We start from the raw sequence: 21884 nt of genomic DNA, 5'->3' as shown, positions 1-21884 counted from the left end.
CAACTAACCGACAGCGTACGAAGCTGAAATGCAAACTAACCGAAAGGGTGGGATGCCTAAAAGCAAACTAACCGAAAGGGTGGGACGCCTACAAGCCAACTCACTGAATGGCCGCTCTGCCGAAAAGTCAAATAATAGACATGACGTCGCTGGGGGGGGAGGCGGGACTTGTCAGCAATTGGTCCAGACTCCCGAGTCCATCACATCACTGGCCGGTGGAGACGGGAGGATGGGGGTCATTTTCCCACACAGGCTATAGGTGACTGGGCACTCTGAACCCGAGCACCAAGTTGTAAGCGGCCGAAGGAGCGCATCCCTCGTGACACTCTCCCACGGCCACGGCCATGGCCGCTCTCCGCCTCGTCTCCCCTGTGTGTCGGGCTGTGTGTCGACAGCACCGGCTGGAGCAGAGGTGTGGGACAGGCTGGTCCCTCCACCCACCCAGAGGCACCGCCATCACCCCCCGACACCCACACCGAGTGATTTAACCCACCACCCTGGCCGCGGGGACAGAAGGCTCGGGGCATTGGCAGCCATAGTAAATTGCTTTTAAAACATGGGGGGGGGCACAAATTCCCTGGCGGGCCGATGACAAGTGTGCATGACAATGAACAATTTTATCTCCTTCCCCCCCCCCCCCCCCCCCCCCCCCCCCCCCCCTCACCTTGACAACAAGAAGCACATTTTATTTATTGTTTAAACACAGTAATACCGTCTGGTTGCCTGCGTAACGCACATAACAAGCTCCCACGCTCAAAACACCAGATAATCTGTCATCTGTTTTAACCAAAGATGGACACAAAAAACTGGAGTAACTCAGCGGAACAGGCAGCATCTCTGGAGAGAAGGAATGGGTGGCGTTTCAGGTCGAGACCATTCTTCAGACATGAATGGTCTCAGCCGATGAAATGAGACAATTGTCATACCAAAGATGGACCCAAAATGCTGGAGTGACTCAGTGGGACAGGCAGCATCTCTGGAGAGAAGGAATGGGTGGCGTTTCGGGTTGAGACCCTTCAGACTCAGTGTACAGGTCAATTCTCACCCCCAGATGTATCTTCCCCTTCACGGCACTTCTAAATGATTTATTTCCTTCTTTAACTACTCGTTGAACTTGTCTGGGGGTACACTCTTCTTTTTACATAACTAATTGAGTACTGTTTCTAGTCTGGCTTCTGGTACTGTGAACTCTAGGACTGTCTGTAATGGACGGAGCGGTCGGGTTTAAGGAAGTCTGTGCCCTGGAATTTGATCGTCTATTCCAGTCATGAGCTCCGCAATGTGCATCTAAGGCATTGGGATCGTAAGATGTATAAGGTGGAATTCCTAAGACGTGAATTCCTAATTTGAACACTCTCCCAATCTTCTAAATAATAGTAAGATTAAACGAGAACTTACCAGTTTGAAGTTTGATCTTGATTTTATGAGGAGTTACGATGAGCGATTACGTGAAGAAGGGCCGTCCGTCTGCGTGCGCGTCAATCTTCAAAGCAGCGGTGTTAAATCACAGATAAAAAGAAGACCTGAGAATAGTAAGATTGTGAAGAAACTAGAACTTCCATATGACCTTAATATTATGAGGGTGGGAGCGGTGGGCACGTAATCGCTCATCATAACTCCTCATAAAATCAAGATCAAACTTCAAACTGGTAAGGTCTCGTTTAATCTTACTATTTTACTTCGGAGTCACGTGAGTGACTACGTGAAGATTTCAAAGCTCTGTGATTTTACGCCGGTTACGAATCCAGGCGTCACACACTGAATGGATTGACCATGGATGCGTGTAATCATTAAAGCATTCAGACATTACGTAGTTAAGTAAAGAAACTGATGCTTTAAATGAAAGAAACGTTTTAAAAAAAGTTACCCCTCCCAACCTTGGGGGAGAAACTAAGGGACAGAACTTAAAATGGTACGTGCAAACACCCCCAGTCCGGTTATGGGTTTGTTATAAAACCGGTGGACCGTTATTTCATTCGTCCATCCTGCAGCCACTAGGATGTCATCAAGGGGCACGTCCATAGCTCTTGCTGCCGACGTAGATGCAGCCCTGGTGGAGTGAGATTTAACCATATAAATGTTTACTCCTGCTACCGCCATTACCTCTTTTGACCATCTGGAGATGGTTTGAGTTGACACCTTTTGTTGTGTTTTTTTTTAATGGCTGATGAGGATCGATTGTTCTGAGCCTCTGAGGTTCTCCGTAACTCTCAGACAGTGGTGTTAGTATGTTACCACCCACACAACCGTTGGTCCTCTGGATATGCCAAGAACTGGATCTCCATCCCTGGCATTCCTGGCCTGCTCTGTTTTATCAGGTTCCTGATTAGGAATGTTATGTTGTTCATATTGGTGGTCATGTAGTCCAACCGTAGCTTTTGCAGTGTCTGGACTCTTTGTCAGCATACCACCTTCAGGGTTAGTTATAGGCGGTCCCCACTGTCAAAGTAGGGTTTGTACCACGCTCACATCCCATGTGTCAGTGGATCTTGGCCTTGGAGGTCTTAAATTGTAAATTCCCTTCATGAATTTTGTTGTAAAGGGGTGCGTTCCTATCGACCCGTGCCCTGCTTCCGGCATCAGATTGGAGGAGAGTGCGCCTCTGGCACTATAGATGCACTATAACTTAGTTTATAGTTATAGTACAGTTGATAGGAACTCCAAGACATCCGTTATCCGAACTGTGTTGTATTTGTTCGGACAGTCCTATGCCTTGAAATGGCCTCCTCAGAATCTGCAGACCAACAAGTTATACGTTCATGTAGTGGATGATTGCTCCCTGTAACTGGGTTCACTAGGAGGTCCCTGCTCTTGGGTACAGCCATTACTGGCTGGACTATAATTCCCAAAATTTTTGGGGACCAGGCTTCAGTAGGCCAATCTGGCACTACCAATATGCCTGTGGCTTAGTCTTGCTTGAATTTTGTCAAGCATCGGTTTGTGAGACAATTTGGCGGAAAGCATACATAAACATTCCTCCCCAATTGAGGGAGAAAGCAATTGAGGGAGAAAGGACTGCCTTGCTCCTGGATCCAGCTCGCAGGACACATATCTGGGTAACTAATGGTTAGTCTAGATGCAAACGGATCAACATCTGGTATGCCAAATCGTGTAGTTATTTTGTTAAATACTGTCTGATTCAACATCCATTCTGTGTTGTTATTAAACATTCGTGATCCAGCATCTATCACCGTGTTATATCTACTTCGTAGATTTCCCAAATATTCCTCTCGATACACCAGTGCCAAATGAGGTTCGACAATCTGTCGTAAGATACAGATTTTACACCACCCTTGTTAATGGATATATGCCACCGCAGTGGTGTTATCAATCTGAATTTGAACAAGCACCAGTTGCATATCGCTACAGAGAACCTCGAGTTCATATTGTGCCCCCAACAATTCTGGGTAATTGATTCCATGTGTTGGGGAATTACAGACTCCTGCTCATTCCATCTGCCCCCACAGCTTTAGACTGTGTTGGTGTCTCCCCATCCTTAGCCGCTTGCATAGGTCTGAAGAACCCTCGATGGCTTTCGAGCAAAATTTCCCTGAGCTGTCTCCCATTCGTTATCCACCATAGTTATTCAACAATGGCCTCTGCTGGCAATCCATAGTTTGCCAATTCGGCCTGCATGTAATCTGAGTGTTCGTTCCTTTGCTTGCTGTAAGTTCTGGTAATGCAAAGGCCCGTACTGCTGGAAATGCAGCTACTATTTGCCAATTACACTCGCTGTTTGCCTGATAGATGGCTAGAATTTGACCATCAGGTCATTGCAGGCTTAATTAATATTGTCGTTTGCCCCTAGGCAAAGTCACCAACATATTTACTGTTTTTGATAGTAAATTCTAGGTAATAAATTACCCTTGTAGGTGTCAATTTTGATTTAACTGGATGGATGAGGTAACCAATTCTTTCAAACAGTGTTTTGGTTTGCTTGACTGATGCTTCTGCCAATTCTTGGTGACTCCAAAATGAAAATGTCCTCCAAATATGCCATTACTATGTGGTTTTGAGACCTTTGTAGTCCCAGAATTGGTTTCCGTAGTTTAGTCAATAGTCTAGGAGCTGAAGGTACACAAAAATGCTGGAGAAACTCAGCGGGTGCAGCAGCATCTATGGAGCGAAGGAGCTGATGTCAACCCATTTGGCAGAGCCATGCCATCCAGTTAAACTTCAAATATCTCCTGTTCTTAATGAATAGACACCGAATAGTATGCATCTTTGAGGTCGATGCATGCCATGTGACCATTTTATAGGAAGCTCCTATAAAACAGTAGTTAGACCGTAACAGAAATTGCTGTTTCTAAAAGTCTGTGCTGCACAAATGAGTTAAACCTGGATGAAGTGACATCCTCCATCTGTCACCTGTCCTGGAAGGCAATCCTGCCCAAAATACTGGGCCTGCCTTGTAGACAATTCCGGTCCGAGTTCCAAGTCTGCTTGGAACCTATGTATGTTGTGCAGTAAAAAATAATCACATGTTGTTATCTGTTTTTTAAAACCAGATCTGAAATTCATGTTATTGTCATTTTGAACAAAAACACAAGAGTAAAATTACCAACATGTAACTGGTCCACAATCCCTTGTTTCAGTAAACCCAGACCCACCTACCTCCCGTGTGGTAAGCCCAAAGGCCCCTGATGCGGGTTCCTTTTCTCTCCTTGATTGGGAGTTGGACTGGTAGGAAGTGTGGATTCCATGTTTCTCCTGACCTCTGCTTGGGTCTTGGTCTGAAAACCTTATCATACTGAGCCTGCCTTGTCGGACAATTCTGGCCATAATTCTGAGTCTGCCTTGAAAGACGACTCTGATCATATTTCCGTGCCCAGCTTTCAAGCTACCACCGGCTTCAGTGAAGTGCTTACCCCCTATGGAGGTGTGGGGTGTGTTGTCGCCTACTGATGAAGTTTGCTTGTCGTTGGTACCTTGATTGGTCCGACAGCTTTTGCTTCCTTCTTCTGGTCTTACCTGAAGAGAGGATTCGGCGGCTGGTTTCTCCAAAGTCACCCTGATAGCGCTGTTCCCTTGCCGGCATTTGTGCGGATATTCTGCCAACTGCTGTCTCTTGAGGCCATATGCATGTGCTTCAGTATGTTCATACTTTAATTCGAGATCAGTTACCTACTGATCTCGAAACCAAATTTCGTTTGAACGTTATGTGAGGTTCAAATGACAAATAAATGGTATTGTATAGTATTGTAATTCGAGATCAGTTACCTACTGATCACTCACACTCCCCTCCATTGAGAGTGAGATTTGTAGGTAGCCCTGAAAACAGGTGCTGCCGCAGGCCCCTGAGGATACCTGCGCTGACATGGCCCCTCCAGCAGGCCTAAATGAGATTCTTGCTTTGGGTCAGACTGAAACTGACCGTGAATGCTCCTCTCCTCAGAGCAGGAGACATTTTCTAGATCTCTATCCAGGGAAGCACCCAGTGGAACCTGGATGATTGCAGAAGTATTTCTTTTCTTTTGTGCTTATTATTTATTTTATATAAAGCTCTTTGGTGCAAGTTAACAAACAGTGCTATATAAGTAAAAGTTACTTACTTACTTCCTTTCTTCTGCTTGTCCCTGGGAAGGTCCCCCCCCCCCCCCCCTGCTTTTGTACTCTGATTCAGAGTGGTTTATTCCATATGTACTTCCCCCTCCAATGGGGAAGACATTGGGTTGCCCCATTATGCGAGGCTCCCGGTACTGCCTGCTGCTGTAGGCCCGGGCTGACACAGCTCTCTCTCTCTCCTTAGATCAGGTCATTGTTGGAGCAACTTCTCCAAAAAGTTGCTCCTATGTGGGAGAGTCGTCCTCAGACGCTCTCCGTTGAGGGAGGGTATCCCTTTCCCTCCCCGGACTCTTCTGAGTCAACGGGTTGTTTGACTTGCGGGTGGATTTTCCCGTACTGCAGGACCACCAACGGAGCTCTCCTCCTGCACCAAGGCTCCTGCCGGTTCAGCTGCCGGCGCTAAATGTCGGGAAACACCGTTGCCCGCTACTGGGAAATGCCGCGGTCTTCGGCAGCTGACTTCCCCGCAGACCGTCTCCTCGACATCTGGGCCCTGAAACTACAAAAAGTTTCAAGCCCGAAAGAACGCAGGTAAGTGATTCAACTTTCCTTACCTGCCCACCCTGTCGGCCTGGGAGGACACAGTGCCTCTGCCAGTCCGTCGCGCGTTTGCGTTCAGACGTAATGACGCGCACGCAGACGGACGGCCCTTCTTCACGTAGTCACTCACGTGACTCCGAAGTAAAATCATAGTCATCCCCCTCGTAACCAGTGCCAACCATGGGATCCTCACGCTTAAAACTTATGGATGACAATTTTTCTGTGAAAGATTTTCTTCTCTCTTTATCTTTAATACTCTCAGATTTTTCCCTTAGACTACCTGGAGGTTCAAATGCTTCAGTATCTTCTAATTTTATCCCCCGCTTTAGAGTTGCTTCCTTCCAACTTGCCAATCTTTCCTCCGCTCTACTCGCTTTCTGTTCCTCATAATAATTTCTCCACAATTCAATTAGTTCCTTTGCCTCTGTATTTTCGCTGCATTGCTGTATAATCTGCTCAATGTATTTCAATCCCATTACTGTATCTATGCCCCCGCTGGGCCATAATTCCCTCCCTAATACTCTATTTCATGATCCGGAAAGAATTCTCAATCGGTCAGCTTTTTGTGGAAATTCACTGCATATTTCCTGCAAAGGACGTTCCGAGTCAGCGGTTATATCTTTATTTGCGTGGTTCCCCGTTCTATTGGATATGGAAGCAACTCTCAAGCTACTCGCACCTCTTAACAATTTCCCTTTCTAATTCCGAAATTACCAAAGTCGTTTTTAAACAATATTCAAATCAAAATGCTCCAGGAAACAACCAACAACAATCACACACGTTCTCGCAGCCCTTTTCCTATCCCCGACCTTAATCTAAACACATGCAAATGAGCTCCAAACACGTAAGCAAAATTGAACACAGAAAATAAATAATTCCACTTATTAGAAGTATGCCTAACCACACTCCTGTATAAACCATAAACATCCACTATTACGAAGATAAATCACACTCTAATAATTCCTCCTCATGGTCTACTCGGTCAACGGAATGACTCCTCCCCCGACACAGCAATGGAAAGAGTATGAACCCTGATCGAACCATCATGAATATGATTCTAACAATACTACAATCTAAACAATTACAAATATTTAATTCATAATACACTTTTACTTCAATTATTTAGCACCCAAAAATCTTTAAGCACTCAAACAAGCAATACAAATAACAGTCCTCACCTTGTTTTATGGGCCCCCTACCCAAAGGAGTGCTAACCACCCCGCTGTGCTTGCTAGACTCTCTTCTAACAATCTCGATTGGACCCTTTCCCAAGCCCGCGAATGAGCGATCCGCTACAACTAGCGAAGCGCCGAAAATCAACGCAAAAACCGCAGTGGGCCCGATTTCTGCACTCGCGATCGAAATAGCTCAACGCTCTTGATCGCAAACTTGTTTGGGGGTCCATTCAGATCCCAGACAAGCCCCCAATGTAAAGAGCTCATTCTAAACTTGCCCCCAGTCAAGGTTCAGTCAGAAATCACTGAGTCAAGCACTTGCGCAACTAATCTTTATTTTGACAAAACACAATTACATTTCCGTAATTACAAAACACATTACAATTACACTACAATTACACTACTATACCTAACCACCATGGGTTCGTATCTGCCCGGCCAAGCCCTCTTTAGCCTCGTTCTAGCAGAGACACTCCAGAAGGTCACGCGGTCCCAAGTGTTCTCGCAGAAGATCGAAACAGGACCTCGTGGGAGCGGCCTTTTATAGGTCCACGAACCTTGAGGGACCGAACCACATGGGGGTGGTTTACAGTCCAATAACAGATATCGATTAACACAGTATATGATAGACATCAGAGTGCCCAGTCACCTATGGCTTGTGTGGGGGAAATGACCCCCACCCTCCCGTCTCCATCGGCCAGTGATGTGATGGACGCGGGGGTCTCGACCAATCGCTGACGTCCCGCCTCCTAGTGATGTGCGTTATTTGACTTTTCGGCAGAGTGGCCTTTCGGTGAGTTTGCTTTTAGGCGCCCCGCCCTTTCAGTTAGTTTGCTTTTAGGCGTCCCACCCATTTGGTTAGTTGTCGTTTCAGCTTCGTATGCTTTCGGTTATTTGGCGTTTCGGCTTCGTTTCCGTTTGGTGGCTTCTCGTCCTTCAACGCCACGTCCGGGTACCGGTCTGCCCTGTGCTGCTTGAACTGAATGTCGCGCTCAGGGGAGAGGCCGTGCTCAACTGCCTGAGTAGATTCAAGAGAGTTTTACCATCAGATATATGTTGTGTGTGAGAGTGTGATGGATGGTGTGAATGTCTGTGTGTGAGGTGGTGTGTGTGTGTGTGAGATGGTGGGTGTGTGTGAGATGGAGGGTGTGTGTGTGAGATTGAGGGTGTGTGTGTGAGATTGAGGGTGTGTGTGTGAGATGGAGGGTGTATGTGTGTGAGATGGAGGGTGTGTATGTGAGTGTGTGTGTGTGAGATGGAGGGTGTGTGTGTCTGTGAGATGGAGTGTGTGTGATGGAGGGTGTGTGTGGGATGGAGGGTGTGTGTGTACGTGTGAGCCCACCAGCCATGAGTGAGTCAACTGCCAGCCAATAGCCGTGAGTAAACTGCCAGCCCACAAGCCGTGTCGGCTGTCAGCACACCAGCCGTGAGTGAGTCGGCTGCCAGCCCACCAGCCGTGAGTGACTGAGCTGCCAGCCCACCAGGCCCAAGTGACTGAGCTGCCAGCCCAAGAATCCATTTGGCCCACAATGTCCATACTAGCCCTCTGGAAACCAGTCCCCTCTTATTACCCATACTAATGCTCCAGAAACCCCCCCTACCCACTCCCCGCCAGGACTGATCCAACATTGGCTTCAATGCCATTTTTCTGCTGTCCCCCCAAACCTCTCTGCTAATCTTTCAATCCTCTGCTAATACATTCAATCATTCTGCCTTCTCCTCTGTCTGGGATAAAGAATTCTACAGATTCACATTCCTATGAGCTTCTCGATCTTGGAGAGGTGACACATTTCTGAAGTGAGAATTGAAAGCTTGTTCATTGTTGTCAGGCACATCAGGTCTTAGGAAAAAGTGAAGCATCACAAGCTGTTCAGAATTGATCTGTACCCATAAAAACAAACACATTGCTGTTAAATGTCTATTTCATTCAATCTTATTTTACAGCAGGTGACATATTATGGAAGATATGTTAAACAGATTCTATCCATAGAGATTTCACCACCATTTTTCTTTTAAAAAGAGCTTAAGTATAGCACATATGCATAATTTCCATCCCAAATGTTCACATGCAAATTTATGCAGATATAGAAAAATTAGGGTGGAATGAATGACTTTAAAATGAAGATGTCACAGTCATGGAGCTGTATGGCACAGAAAAAGTGCCCACCAGCCCAACTTGTCTATGTCGGACAAGTTGCTATATTGGGCTAGTCCCATATGCACTTGGCCCAAATCCCTCTAAACTCTTGCTATCCATATATCTATCCAAATATCATTTAGATGTTGTAATTGTTTCCGCTTCTTCTGACAGCTCATTCCAGATGCGGACCAGCCTCTGAGTGAAGAAGTTGTCCCCGAGGTCCCTCCCATATTTCTCCCTTATCATCTTAAGCCTGTGCTCTTTAGTTATAAAATCCTATACTGTGGCTTCAAGCATTCACTTTATCCATGCCCCTCATTATCTAATACAACTCAATAAAGTCACCCCTCGGCCAGTACAATAAATAGTCTATTTATTTTGTATATCCTCTTTTATAATGAAACCTGCATGAAACTGTATAGAAATGTCTAAATCCACTGGAGATTTTATTTTTCTGGATTCCTGTGTCCTGCTGTAGGAAATTGGCCAGACTTTAATCAGAAATATTACTGCTGATGGAGGAAGTGGTTTTGAGTTTGGCAATGAAACCAGCTATTGTGTATAACAGTGGGAGATTTAATGTACCATGACTTGGGAATGTGATTGTTGGTACTGTATTTGCCCATTTTCTAGAAGGCAAATGGAAATATATTAGATTAAATTTAGCTGTTACTCCATTCCTTATTAAAATGCATTTAATTATTTTAAAGACACCGTTTCTGAATTTGGCATAGCTAAAGCAATAAGTTACAATGAACTTTAATGCTGTGGACTACACAAGGGTCTAATTTAATTTCAGTATTAATCTGCTTAACATGCAATATTTATCAAGTCACAGGAATTTTATCATGTAAAACCATTAATGTGGTTTTATTTTAAATGAAGTATAATCTTTAAATATTTATCTTGCACAGAACTATGTTGAACGGGCTCATTGAAGGGCATGGAGATCTTTAATACAAAATAGTAAGATTAAATGAGAACTCACCAGTTTGAAGTTTGATCTTTATTTTATGAGGAGTTACGATGAGGGATTACGTGAAGACCCCGCCAGCACGCATGCGCGACATACTTCAAAGCAGCATTGTGGAATCACAGAAACAACACAATAATTGAAATAAACATAGTAAAGATAAGGAGAACTAAGATACCAGTTGACCTTTATAATTGAGGGTGGGAGCGGAGGGCACGTAATCCCTCATCATAACCTCATAAAATAAAGATCAAACTTCAAACTGGTAAGTTCCCGTTTAATCTTACTATTTTACTTCTGAATCACTGAGTGACTACGTGAAGATATTAAAGCTCTGTGATTTCAAACCGTGTAACAGTCCATGCTTCACTCACTGCCGAAGTCATCCAAGGGAGGAAGTATGTTATCGAAATCAAACATGAATCTGTTTATAAAACATTAATGATATTTATTTGAAACAATAACAAAGAAAATAATGCTTCCCCCGGGCTTAAATTATATATTTGCAGAGTCTAAAATTCTCTCTGCAAATGAAACAGGTTTTACTATTGGCTTATTGTAGAATGTTTGGAAAGTTATTTCCATGGACCACCCCGCTGTTGCCAGGATGTGGTCCAATGGCACGTCCATTCTGTTAGCCGCCGATGTAGATGCTGCCCTGGTGGAGTGAGATGTGTAAATATCAGTATCCACTCCAGCAGCTCCCAATACCTGTTTGAGCCATCTAGAGATGGTTTGACACGACACCCGACCATGTGACTTTTTGTAGCTGACCCATAGTGCCTTTTCTCTCCCTCGGGGATCTTTGGTTGTGTTGATATATTGTAGTAGGTGTGTCATGACACATAAACGGGGGTCAGATGGGTACGCCCGGAATTCCATAATGAGTCCTGAAGTTCCTGGTCTGCTCTGTTTTACCAGCTCCTGAATAGTGAACGTTATTTGGTCTGATGTTATGACCATATTGTCCAGTCTGAGTAGGTAAAGGGACTGGACCCTTTGTGCTGAGACTAACGCCATCAGCATAGCCGTTTTCAGGATTAGCTGTTCCAGACTGAGGGATCTGGCTGGTGGCCATCCCCTTAGGTATGTCAGGCCAACACTGACATCCCAGATCTTGGTGTACCTAGGGGGGTTTGTATTGAAGATCCCTCTCATTAATCTGGCCACCAATGGATGAGACCCTATGGCCTGTTGTCCTGGTGCCTGCCCTAGATAGGCTGACAGTGCACTTCTAGCACAATTGATAGTGCTATAGCTCAGACCTTCATCGTGGTGAAGGCTGGACAGGAACTCCAGTACATTAGTTATGGTTGTTGATCTGTATGTTGTCCCTGTTCTTGAGCAGTATGTTTCCCATTTTCTGATACTGGAGAGATATTGTTTCTTGGTTTATTCTATCATGGCATGGGTGACTTTCGCCTGAGACAGGGTGGATCAGTAGATCTGGTCCGCTGGGAATGGTCATGGGTGGTTCAATGACCCTGTCAAGGACCACTGGGAACCATGACTGTGTAGGCCAGTCGGGTACTACCAAAATACCTGAAGCAGAGTCCATCTGTATTTTGCGTAGTACCAGACTGATGAGGCAGAAGGGGGGAAAGGCATAGAAAAAGTAGTTCCCCCAGTTCAGCGAGAATGCATCCATTGCCGCTGCCTCAGGGTCTGGTTCCCAAGCGACATATGTTGGTACCTGGTGATTCAGTCGGGATGCAAAGAGATCGATATCTGGTGTTCCATATTGCTTTGTAATTTCAGCAAATGCTTTGAGGTTTAACATCCATTTGGTGTTATCATTGAATTTGCGTGACCTGGTGTCTGCCACTGTATTTAGCTTACCTGGTAGGTAAGTTGCTGATAGCCAAATATATTTGTCGACACACCATTGCCAGATTGTGTTGACCAGATTATCACATGATATCGATTTTATCCCGCCCATATGGTTAATATAGGCCACCACTGTGGTATTGTCAATCTGTAAGTGGACATGCAAATGGTGCATAGTTGAACAATAAGCTTTTAACCCATAGAACGCACCCAACATTTCCAAATAGCTTATACCCAGTGTCTGTAGTAGTGATGATTCTAGATTATTCCATCTACCACCTGTACTGGATATAGTATTAGTTGCTCCCCAGCCTTGAGCACTGGCATCTGTTTGTATTGTTAATGTTGGGTTATTGATAATGATGGGACTGGAACTATGCCAAATGTTTTCTTTCCACCATTGTAACTCTGATATTGCTTTGATTGGTAATTTCATGGTTCGGTCAAAGTGACCTGCATGTTGTTTTAACGCTTGTACCTTTGCTCTTTGTAAGTTTTGATAATGCAAAGGTCCAAACTGGGTAGCTGGAAATGCTGCTACTAATTTCCCAATTACTCTTGCCACTTGTCGAATGGTTGGTTGATTGTTAACCATTAATTTGTTGCAGACTTGTGCCAATTCTGCTGCTTTTTCTTTTGGCAACGTTACAGACATGTGGACTGAGTTAATTGTGAATCCCAGATAATCCATAGTTGTGGATGGCGTCAACTTAGATTTATCTGGATGTATGACAAACCCCAAGGTTTCAAATAAATGTTTAGTAGCTAATACTGCTGAATTAGCTAATTCCATGGTTTTGCCTATTATCAAAATATCATCAAGATATGCCATGACAATATGTTTTTGTTTTCTTAGTATTGCCAGGGCCGGTTTTAATATCTTGGTAAACAGTCTTGGGGCTGATGTTAGACCATTAGGAAACGATTTGTACTGCCATTGTTGCCCCATCCAGTTAAATTTTAGGTATCTACGATGATCCTTATGAATGGGTACTGAATAGTATGCATCTTTTAAGTCGATGCTTGCCATAAAGTTTTCTTTGGAAATCAATTGTTTGGCAGTTACAAATGTTTCCATTTTAAAGTGTATATATCTAACAAAAGTATTCAACGTGGTTATGTCAATGATGATGCGACATCCACCATCTTTTTTGGTTTTAATAAATATATTTGATACGAATTCCAAAGGTTCATGTTTAGATTTCTCTATGATTCCCTTTGTATGTAACCTCACCAGTTCTGCTTGTCCCTCGCATTTTTCTTTTAGTGAGAGGGTAAATCCCGTTTGGGGTGCATGCTGAACAGGTGGCATACTTTCTTGAATAAATTCAATTTTATATTCTTGAATACTTTTTAGTATATAATTGTCAAGTGTGATAGTCCTCCATGCTTCCAAAAACAGTTGTAGCCTCCCCCCTGTTAGCAAAGGCCCCCCACCTTGTATGTACTGGTAGGAACCAGACCCACCTACCTCCATTGTTATTGGTAGAATGTTCACTTTTTGGGCTTCTGGTTCCTTGTCTGTCGGGGTGGTGCTGTGTGGGGGTGGCGCATCTTCCATGGGGCCCGCTCTGGGCCCTGTCTTAAAAAAGACCTCGGGGATGATATGCGGGCCCCGAGCTTTCACCAGTACCATGAAGTAGACGCCTACTGGTGGATGCGTTGGGGTACTGCCGTCTGGGTCCAAATGCCTTGGACTCTTCATCCAGATCTTTCACTTGCTTTGGTAGGTCTTTGCCAAATAGCAGGATCTGTGGCTGTGCGGTCGGCGTTTTACACAGTCCTGCGAATTTTGGGTTGAGGGTAGGTCTTATGGCCTCCTTCTGGAGGTTGTTGATCTCATACTGTGTGTTGCACAGCAGAGCCAGGGTGTCCTGTTGATTGGTTGTCATGTCAACCCCGTCCACGGAACGAACATATGAAGTTATAGCAGACGTCAGGTGCTTCAGTATTTTTTGTAATTTGAGTTCTTGGGTTCGGATACCCTGCCCAATGTACCACCAGATTTGACTGTTAACGGCTGGTACATTGAGCGATAAGCAATTTTCGGGAGGCGTGTAAAGATCCAATGCCTCATTGACTACCTGTTCTTGGAGTGGTTTAAAGGACAGGTAGTCAATACTGGCCGTCAGTTTGGGCTGTAACGGCCGTCCCGCTCGCGGTGTTGCCGCGTAGCGGTTCACCACTCCCAGCAGCTCTTCCTGATCCTGTACCCCCAGCACACTGCCGTGTTCTTCAGCCAGTGACCCCTGTTCTTGACCAGCCCAGTCCTGGTCGCCAACGCTCCCCTCTGCTAAGGGTGATGCGATGGCCAGTGCTTGGTAATTCACTGGAGCGGGAGTGCTTGTGCTCCCTTGGCGAGCTTGCCCCATCTCCCGGAGCAAGTCTCACTGGAGCATTTGCTCCATGAGCCTTTCCATGCGGCCCAAACGGTCACCTCTGCCGCTCTCGGGCGGTGAGTCTTCCGCACCGGACTCGTCCAAGTAAACCGGCCGGTCCGACTTCCGTTTAGCCTTGCCTCCAGCCCGCTGCGGTTGTTCGAGTTGTGGTTCTAGCGGCGCTGGGCTTGGCTGTACAGAAACATTGTCGGTGACTGAGGACGGCAGCGTGTGCGGTCCAGGTGCCGCCGGTCACCCCCCACTGCTGGGGCCCTCCTGGTCCATCGCAGTCGGACGGGGTACGACCTTCTTTAGTTGTCTTCCCTTGTTCATTGCGCTGTAACGAGAAGCAGAACAAGGATTTCCAAAATATGACCTCAGAGTAGTTTACTTACCTGGAGGTCCCGTTTTTAAACTTGCTGCGGGAGAGCTCGTTCTCCCGCCCGTCACTGTGCACTGCGTGAGACGCTATGCCACGCATGCGTGCTGGCGGGGTCTTCACGTAGTCACTCACGTGACTCCGAAGTAAAATTAAAACAATATGGATGGTTACCAGCTAAAATGCAGCAGTTATTCTAAATAAAGTGTGATTTTACGATGTGTGACAATTTTCTTTTGTGAATGTGAATTAATTTTAATCCAACTAAAAAATTATTTTGTTAATTTCATATGTTTCAGGTTCCACCAGATAAGTTAAGCACTGTGTATGATATTATTCGAGTACCAGATATCCGCACAGTTTATGACGTCATTTGCCAGACACCAAAAACGTCTTGATGTTGGACTCATCATAACAGGTAATAATGGTTTTCATTTTGAATGAATACTGCAGTTCCCAATCCTTAAATATGTGGCAGAAACTAGTGAACTCAGTCAGACTGTCAAGATCAAAGTCGCATATTTCTGAGGTCTCAGCAATTCCTCTGAATCATTCAATAAGCTCCAGTTATGTGCAAATAGATAGAACACTGGATGCAGTTAGATTGAGAGCAGCTTCTGGCAGGCACCTCCACATCTGACAAATTGTAGTAATTAAAAAATGAAAGTTCATGACTACTGTGTTTCCATTAGACTGAAGGATAAGGACAACAAAACCGCTGGCTAATGTGTGCTGTTATTTATGAAGGACAGCAAGGTGAGTTAGCGATTTAGATTCAAAATTGACTTGGAGGAAGGAGTCAAAGGCTAATTATGCAGGGTTCCTTTTTTGATTGGAGGCCCGTGACCAGAGGCATGCTGCAAGAGTTGTTGCTGGGACTACTGTTGATTGTTATCTACCTTAACGATTTGGATGACAATGTTAACATTTTATGATCATGTATTCCAGCTCAAGGGAGCAGAATTGAGTTAAGGCCATCACGTTAGTACACCATGAAGCATTGGTCAAAAAGCAGACCAAAAGCAGACTAACATTGTTGTCATCTGCAACTCTACTTTATGTTGTTGACATTGTCTGGGGAATTGGTGTTAACACTGTTATTAAAGTTGCAGATATCACTAATGTTGGTGGTATAGTTGACAGTGAGTAAGGATATCTAAGTTTACAAAGGGAAAGGTGGCGTCCTCTGCTTTTTGATCAATGCTTCATGGTGTACTGAAGTGATGGCCTAAACTCAATTTAGCAAGGGCTTGAGTTTCTAGTGTTTGGATTTATCAAATGACTAGTCTGCTAGTTTAGTATTGTTGATTTTAACAAGGTTGATTCTTATTGTTGATTTCAATAAGAATCAACTTTTCTACCTAATGAAATTAACTTCCTTATTTATTATATCTCTCAAGAAATAATATTTAAGAAGACTGTGGGATCACAACATAAATAATTTTAAGATATTTATTTTTGATGTAGATGCTATATATAACAATAGTCATATATTTCCAGTAAAATAACACAATTAATAAATGTCAAATTATCTATCCAATTCTAAATATAATATCAAATCTAAATATCATATCACCAGATATACATAAGTGGTAAATTAGTTTTATATCAAAACTAATACATACGGCTCCAGTATTGTTTAGTCTTGTAGTCGTTTATCTTTACAAGCAAGCAGCTTCTTCAGATCCCCCTCTTTACTCTGAACATTCAGTATTTATACAGTTTATTTTCTTGCAGCTAGACTATTTTATTATTTTCTTGCAGCAAGATTATTTTATGCGGCAGGTGCTGGTACAATGTACATGTTTCTTATGTCTGGCAGCAAGAGGTTATGTCCTCCGGCTGATAACTTTTTCTTGCTACCAGATATTCTGGTTACTGGATGTTTGATTAATTGCCATTTGTCTATCAATTAAAATCATACAAATCCTTAATAAAAGGCGAAAGATATGTTCAAGTACTCAAAATCTTGACATAGTCTTTCATGACTCCTGTCAGTTCCTTCATGGGAGCCACTTGTTTTGGTAAAACTATACTTTTACCAAGGATAGGGTCTTCTTCTATAAAATTCTGCTTTCTTGAGCTGGAATACATGGTTATAAAATGTCATACCTTTTATCTACTGACGGAATTTTCCTCTATCATCTTGTTGGCAGTCTACAAATCACTGCAAGCCAATGCTAAACTGGCATTAGCTTCAACTGTAAATTCTCTTGAGACAACAAATCTTGATCATACCCTTATCATCATCGGCAGTGACTTCAATCAAGCATGTTTCAGGAAAGTACTCCCCAAATGCTATCAGCACCTTCACTGCCCCATAAGGAGTCTCTCAACCTCATTTCAGGCAGTCTGGCCAGCTGATGGTGCTGCTCCTGCCGGCTTACGGACAGAGAATGAAGTGAGAGAAAAACAGCAGTTGCCAGAGGTGGCTTAAGGTCTTCCTCAAGACTGCCTTGATTCGGTCGGCTGGAACATGTTCAAGACCACTTCATCCAGCCTGAATGTACATATCCCAGTTGTCACTTGTTTCACCAAGAAATGCCCTGCCAACTGCATTCCAAACAAGACAGTCAGGGTCTATCTTAATTAGTCAAGAGAGTTTTTATTGCCATATATCCGAGATAGAACACTGAAATTGTTACTTGCAGCAGCTCCCCAGAATATATAAACATAGTACACTGTAAATATAATACATAAGATAAGTTGTGTGTGTTTATATACACATACTCATATACCCTTTTATACAGATCATATATACACACACGCCCACACACATATGTACACATAAAAACAAACAATAAGAGTGCAATAATAACAATAATAATCCATGTAGTTCAGAGCTTATTTGAGGCTCGAGTGTTTAATAGTTTAATGGCTGGAGGGCAGAAGCTGTTCCTGAACCTGGATGTTAAGAGTTTTCAGGCTTCTGTACCTTCTTCTCAGTGGCAGGGGTGAAATGAATGTGTGGCCAATGTGGTGTGTGTCTCTGATGTTGCTGGCTACCTTTTTAAGGCAGCAACTCCGTTAAATCCCTTCGATGGTAGGGAGGTCAGAACCCGTGATAGACTGGGCAGTGTTCACAACTTTTTGCAGTCTTCTTCGCTCCTGGGCATTCAAGTTACTGAACCAGGCCGTGATGCAACCAGTCAATATGCTCTCTACTGTACACCTGGAGAAGTTCAAGAGAATTGTACTTTATTGTCACATGTATCTAGGTACATTGATATTATTTCTTTTTGCATACAATTCAGTAAAATCTTTCTGCTTATGCTGAAAATAAGGTGGAAAATTGTTGTGAATACATGTATTTCAAAGTACAATAAACTTGCCTTTTCTGTATTTTACCAGTTGAATGCTGTATTTTGTCACAGCCAGAAGATTGAGGCAGTTGAGCAATGATTATGTGTTTTGACAACAAACTATAAAGACAACCAAGGTCAGACATGAAGACGCAGAACCTTTTACTGTCCGGCATGTGGGAGAATCAAAAGGACTGAAGCAATTTGCAGAACATTTATTCATCTACAAAGCTCTAACAATTCAACTTTTAATTCAGCGGTGTATGTAATATGTGAATAAGAATATGTTATCAATGACTGCATTAGATTATCAAAAAGTATCTTTCATTTTTAAGTGTTACCGATAAAATGTATTTATTCTTAAACTTAAACTGTCATTCTGTGTAGGAATTGGTTTACATTTACCTAGCGAATTTTAGATGTTTATTGAAATCAGGCACATTTATTTATAGAAAAAAAGTAAAATTATACCCAAGACTGAATCCAGCCATAATTCATGGTGTAAATCATAAACTCAATTATATTGTAGTGTTTCCAGTCTTTGCATATCACACTCAAAATTGAAGACTATTTACCTTTTTTGACATTTAATTGATAACCTAACTCAGAAAAACCATAAAATTAATTGTATGGCAACTCTATTCCTTTAGAGAGAGTCTCCTCCATTGTGTTGAGACACATTGTTAATAACAATCTAACCTGCATTTAACCATGGTATAGTTAGCCTGAGAGTGCTTAAAACAAATAATTATTCCAAAAAGTGTTCCACCATTGATGGCAGCCCTTGTTTAGACAAAAACAAAGTTTAAATCATCTCTTCTGAATCGGTGTCATATACTTCCTTCCAAATAACTAAAGACAGGTAAACCCAACTGTCAATTTACATAATTTCTGTATTGTTTCCATGGCATGCACATTTATCTGAACTAGATCAGTGTGTAAAGATGTACATATAATCCAAAAGAGGATTTTAGATCATCAAAAGCAGGTCAACAGTAGCAGAATTTAAAAAATACATATACAGGTCTACCACCGATTTTCCAGCAACTGATGGTCCAGCACATCATTTAATCTGGACAAAATTACGGGAGTGCACGTGAAATCCCCCCCAGAAATCCCTCCAAAGTCGCCTAGGCCGGGTGAGGCAGCCGATCTTGACCTCATCGGGAATTCCGCGGTCAGACTACTGTTCAGCGGGTCGAATTTTCCCCCTGCAGCTGGAGCTCTGAAACTTCTGCCCGGAAGGGTCTCGACCCTGAAACGTCACCCATTCCTTCTCTCCAGAGATGCTGCCTGTCCCGCTGAGTTACTCCAACATTTTGTGCCTATTTTCAATCTAAACCAGCATCTACAGTTCTTTCCTACACATAGTGCTTTGTATCTATCTGCTGCAAGACTTTTCATTGAGGTGAATCATCAAGCAAAACATTCTCTCTGAAAATCTGCAGTTCAATTTAAAAATATTTATGACTAATGAATGTAAAAACTAAAAGTAAGAGAAGTAAGGCTTGTTGAATCTGCTTTGTATTCCATAAGGTTATGGCTCTTTGTTGCCACAATCCCTGTATCTATCCCCCTTTCTCATATTCTGTTATTGCAAAGATCTGGTGATCGTAGCCTGAAAAGTAGTCAATGACTAAACATTCACAAATTTTGGGGGTTAAGAATTACAAAGATTCTCAACATTCTGAAAATGTTTACCTCAACTCATTCCTCCACTTTATCCTGAGACTGTGAAACCTATACGGAAGTCATCAGCCAAAAGAAATGGCTGGCTTTGAATCCATCCTTTGTCGTCCTGTCAGAACTAGTTTCAAATAAATCACTCTCAGAACTCCAAAAAAGATAGGCATATCCTACCCATTCTGTGCTTATAGCACATTATTATATTTCAGGAAATAATCTGTTAAATATATTGTACAATAAATATATCCTTCCTTACACCTATTGAGGGACCTCTGTTCCGTCTCAACACGACTTCTTTACCATAGTCCTTTAATCCCAATGCACGAAAAACACCAGCATATCATTTGCCTTCCTAATTGTTTGCTGTGCACTCAATTTAATGTTTTTGGATTTATAGACAATAGACTATAGGTGCGGGAGTAGGCCATTCGGCCCTTCGAGCCAGCACCGCCATTCACTGTGATCATAGGTGATCATCCACAATCAGTACCCCATTCCTGCCTTCTCACCATATCCATGACACTGTTATCATCAAGAGCTCTATCTAACTCTCTCTTGAAAGCATCCAGAGAATTGGCCTCCATTGCCCTCTGATGCAGAGAATTCCATAGATTTGCAACTCTCTGGGTGAAAATGTTTTCTTCATCTCCATTCTAAATGGCCTACCCCTTATTCTTAAACTGTGGCCGCCGGTTCTTGACTCCCCCAACATCGGGAACATGTTTCCTGCCTCTAACATGACCAATTCCTTAATAATCTTATATGTTTTAATAAGATATCCTCTCATCCTTCTGAATTCCAGAGTATACAAGCCCAGCCGCTCCATTCTATCAACATATGGCTGTCCCGCCATCCCGGGAATTAACCTTGTGAACCTACACTGCACTTCCTCAATAGCAAGAATGTTATTCCTCAAATTTGGAGACCAAAACTGCACACAATACTCCAGGTGTGGTCTCACTAGGGCCCAGTACAACTGCAGAAGGACCTCTTTGCTCCTATACTCAGCTCCTCTTGTTATGAAGGCTAACATGCCATTAGCTTTCTTCACTGCCTGCTGTACCTGCATGCTTACTTTCAGTGACTGATGAACAAAGACCCCCAGATCTTGTTGTACTTCCCCTTTTCCCAACTTGACACCATTCAGATAATAATCTGCCTTCCTGTTTTTGCCACCAATGTGGATAACCTCACATTTATCCATATTAAACTGCATGTGCCACGCATTTGCCCACTCACCCAACCTGTCCAAGTTACCCTGCATTCTCATAGCATCCTCCTCACAGTTCACACTGCCACCCAGCTTTGTGTCATCTGCAAATTTGCTAATGTAGAAGGGTGCGCAAATCTGTCAGAACATAGGTGTAATTGAAGAAAAAATGTATACTTTCTTATTTTTGCCGCTATGAATTAGCAAAGATTTTCTCAGAATTACATTCTATCTGGAACTTCTTGTCTATATCCGGTGGCAGGCTCTTTCCAAAGTTCCTCACAAAGATTTATAATATTATCAAATTTGTATCTGCTGGTCTTGGTCTTCAAATCATTATTATTATACTTGTAAATTGTAGATAGTATGCAGAGATTAGTTACAGCCACTTTTGTAAATGTGAGTTATGCATATGACTTGAGTGTTTGACGGCACTGGGCCTATATTCGCTGGAGTCTAGAAGAATGAGGGGGGGGACCACATTGAAAGTACAGAACAGTGAAAGGCTTGGATAGAGTGCATGTGGATGTTTCCACTAGTGCAAGAGTCTAGGACCAGTCATAGCCTCACAATTAAAGGACGTTCTTTTAGGAAGGAGAAGATGAGGATTTTTTTTTAGTCAGAGGGTGGTGAATCTGTGGAATTCTTTGTCAGAAGGCTGTGGAGGCAAAGTCAGTGGATATATTTAAGGCAGAGATAGATAGATACT

At 43.2% G+C, this 21884-nt stretch overlaps 1 protein-coding gene across 1 annotated transcript in view; it reads left to right on the top strand.

The window, feature by feature from the left end:
- hepacam2 (HEPACAM family member 2) overlaps window positions 1–20442 on the top strand; it is a 95293-nt gene extending 74851 nt beyond the window's left edge. Inside the window, exons 9-10 of the mRNA XM_033042771.1 lie at window positions 15277–15395; window positions 18329–20442. Coding sequence (XP_032898662.1) covers window positions 15277–15375 — 99 coding nt within the window. The 3' untranslated portion in view covers window positions 15376–15395; window positions 18329–20442. The remainder of the gene's footprint in view (window positions 1–15276; window positions 15396–18328) is intronic.
- Window positions 20443–21884: the final 1442 nt, after the last annotated feature.

Source organism: Amblyraja radiata, chromosome 2 (genome assembly GCF_010909765.2).
Source record: "Amblyraja radiata isolate CabotCenter1 chromosome 2, sAmbRad1.1.pri, whole genome shotgun sequence".
Taxonomy (NCBI): Eukaryota; Metazoa; Chordata; class Chondrichthyes; order Rajiformes; family Rajidae; genus Amblyraja; species Amblyraja radiata.
The sequence above is the reverse complement of the archived record's forward strand: the minus strand, read 5'-3'. Positions and strand labels throughout refer to the sequence as shown.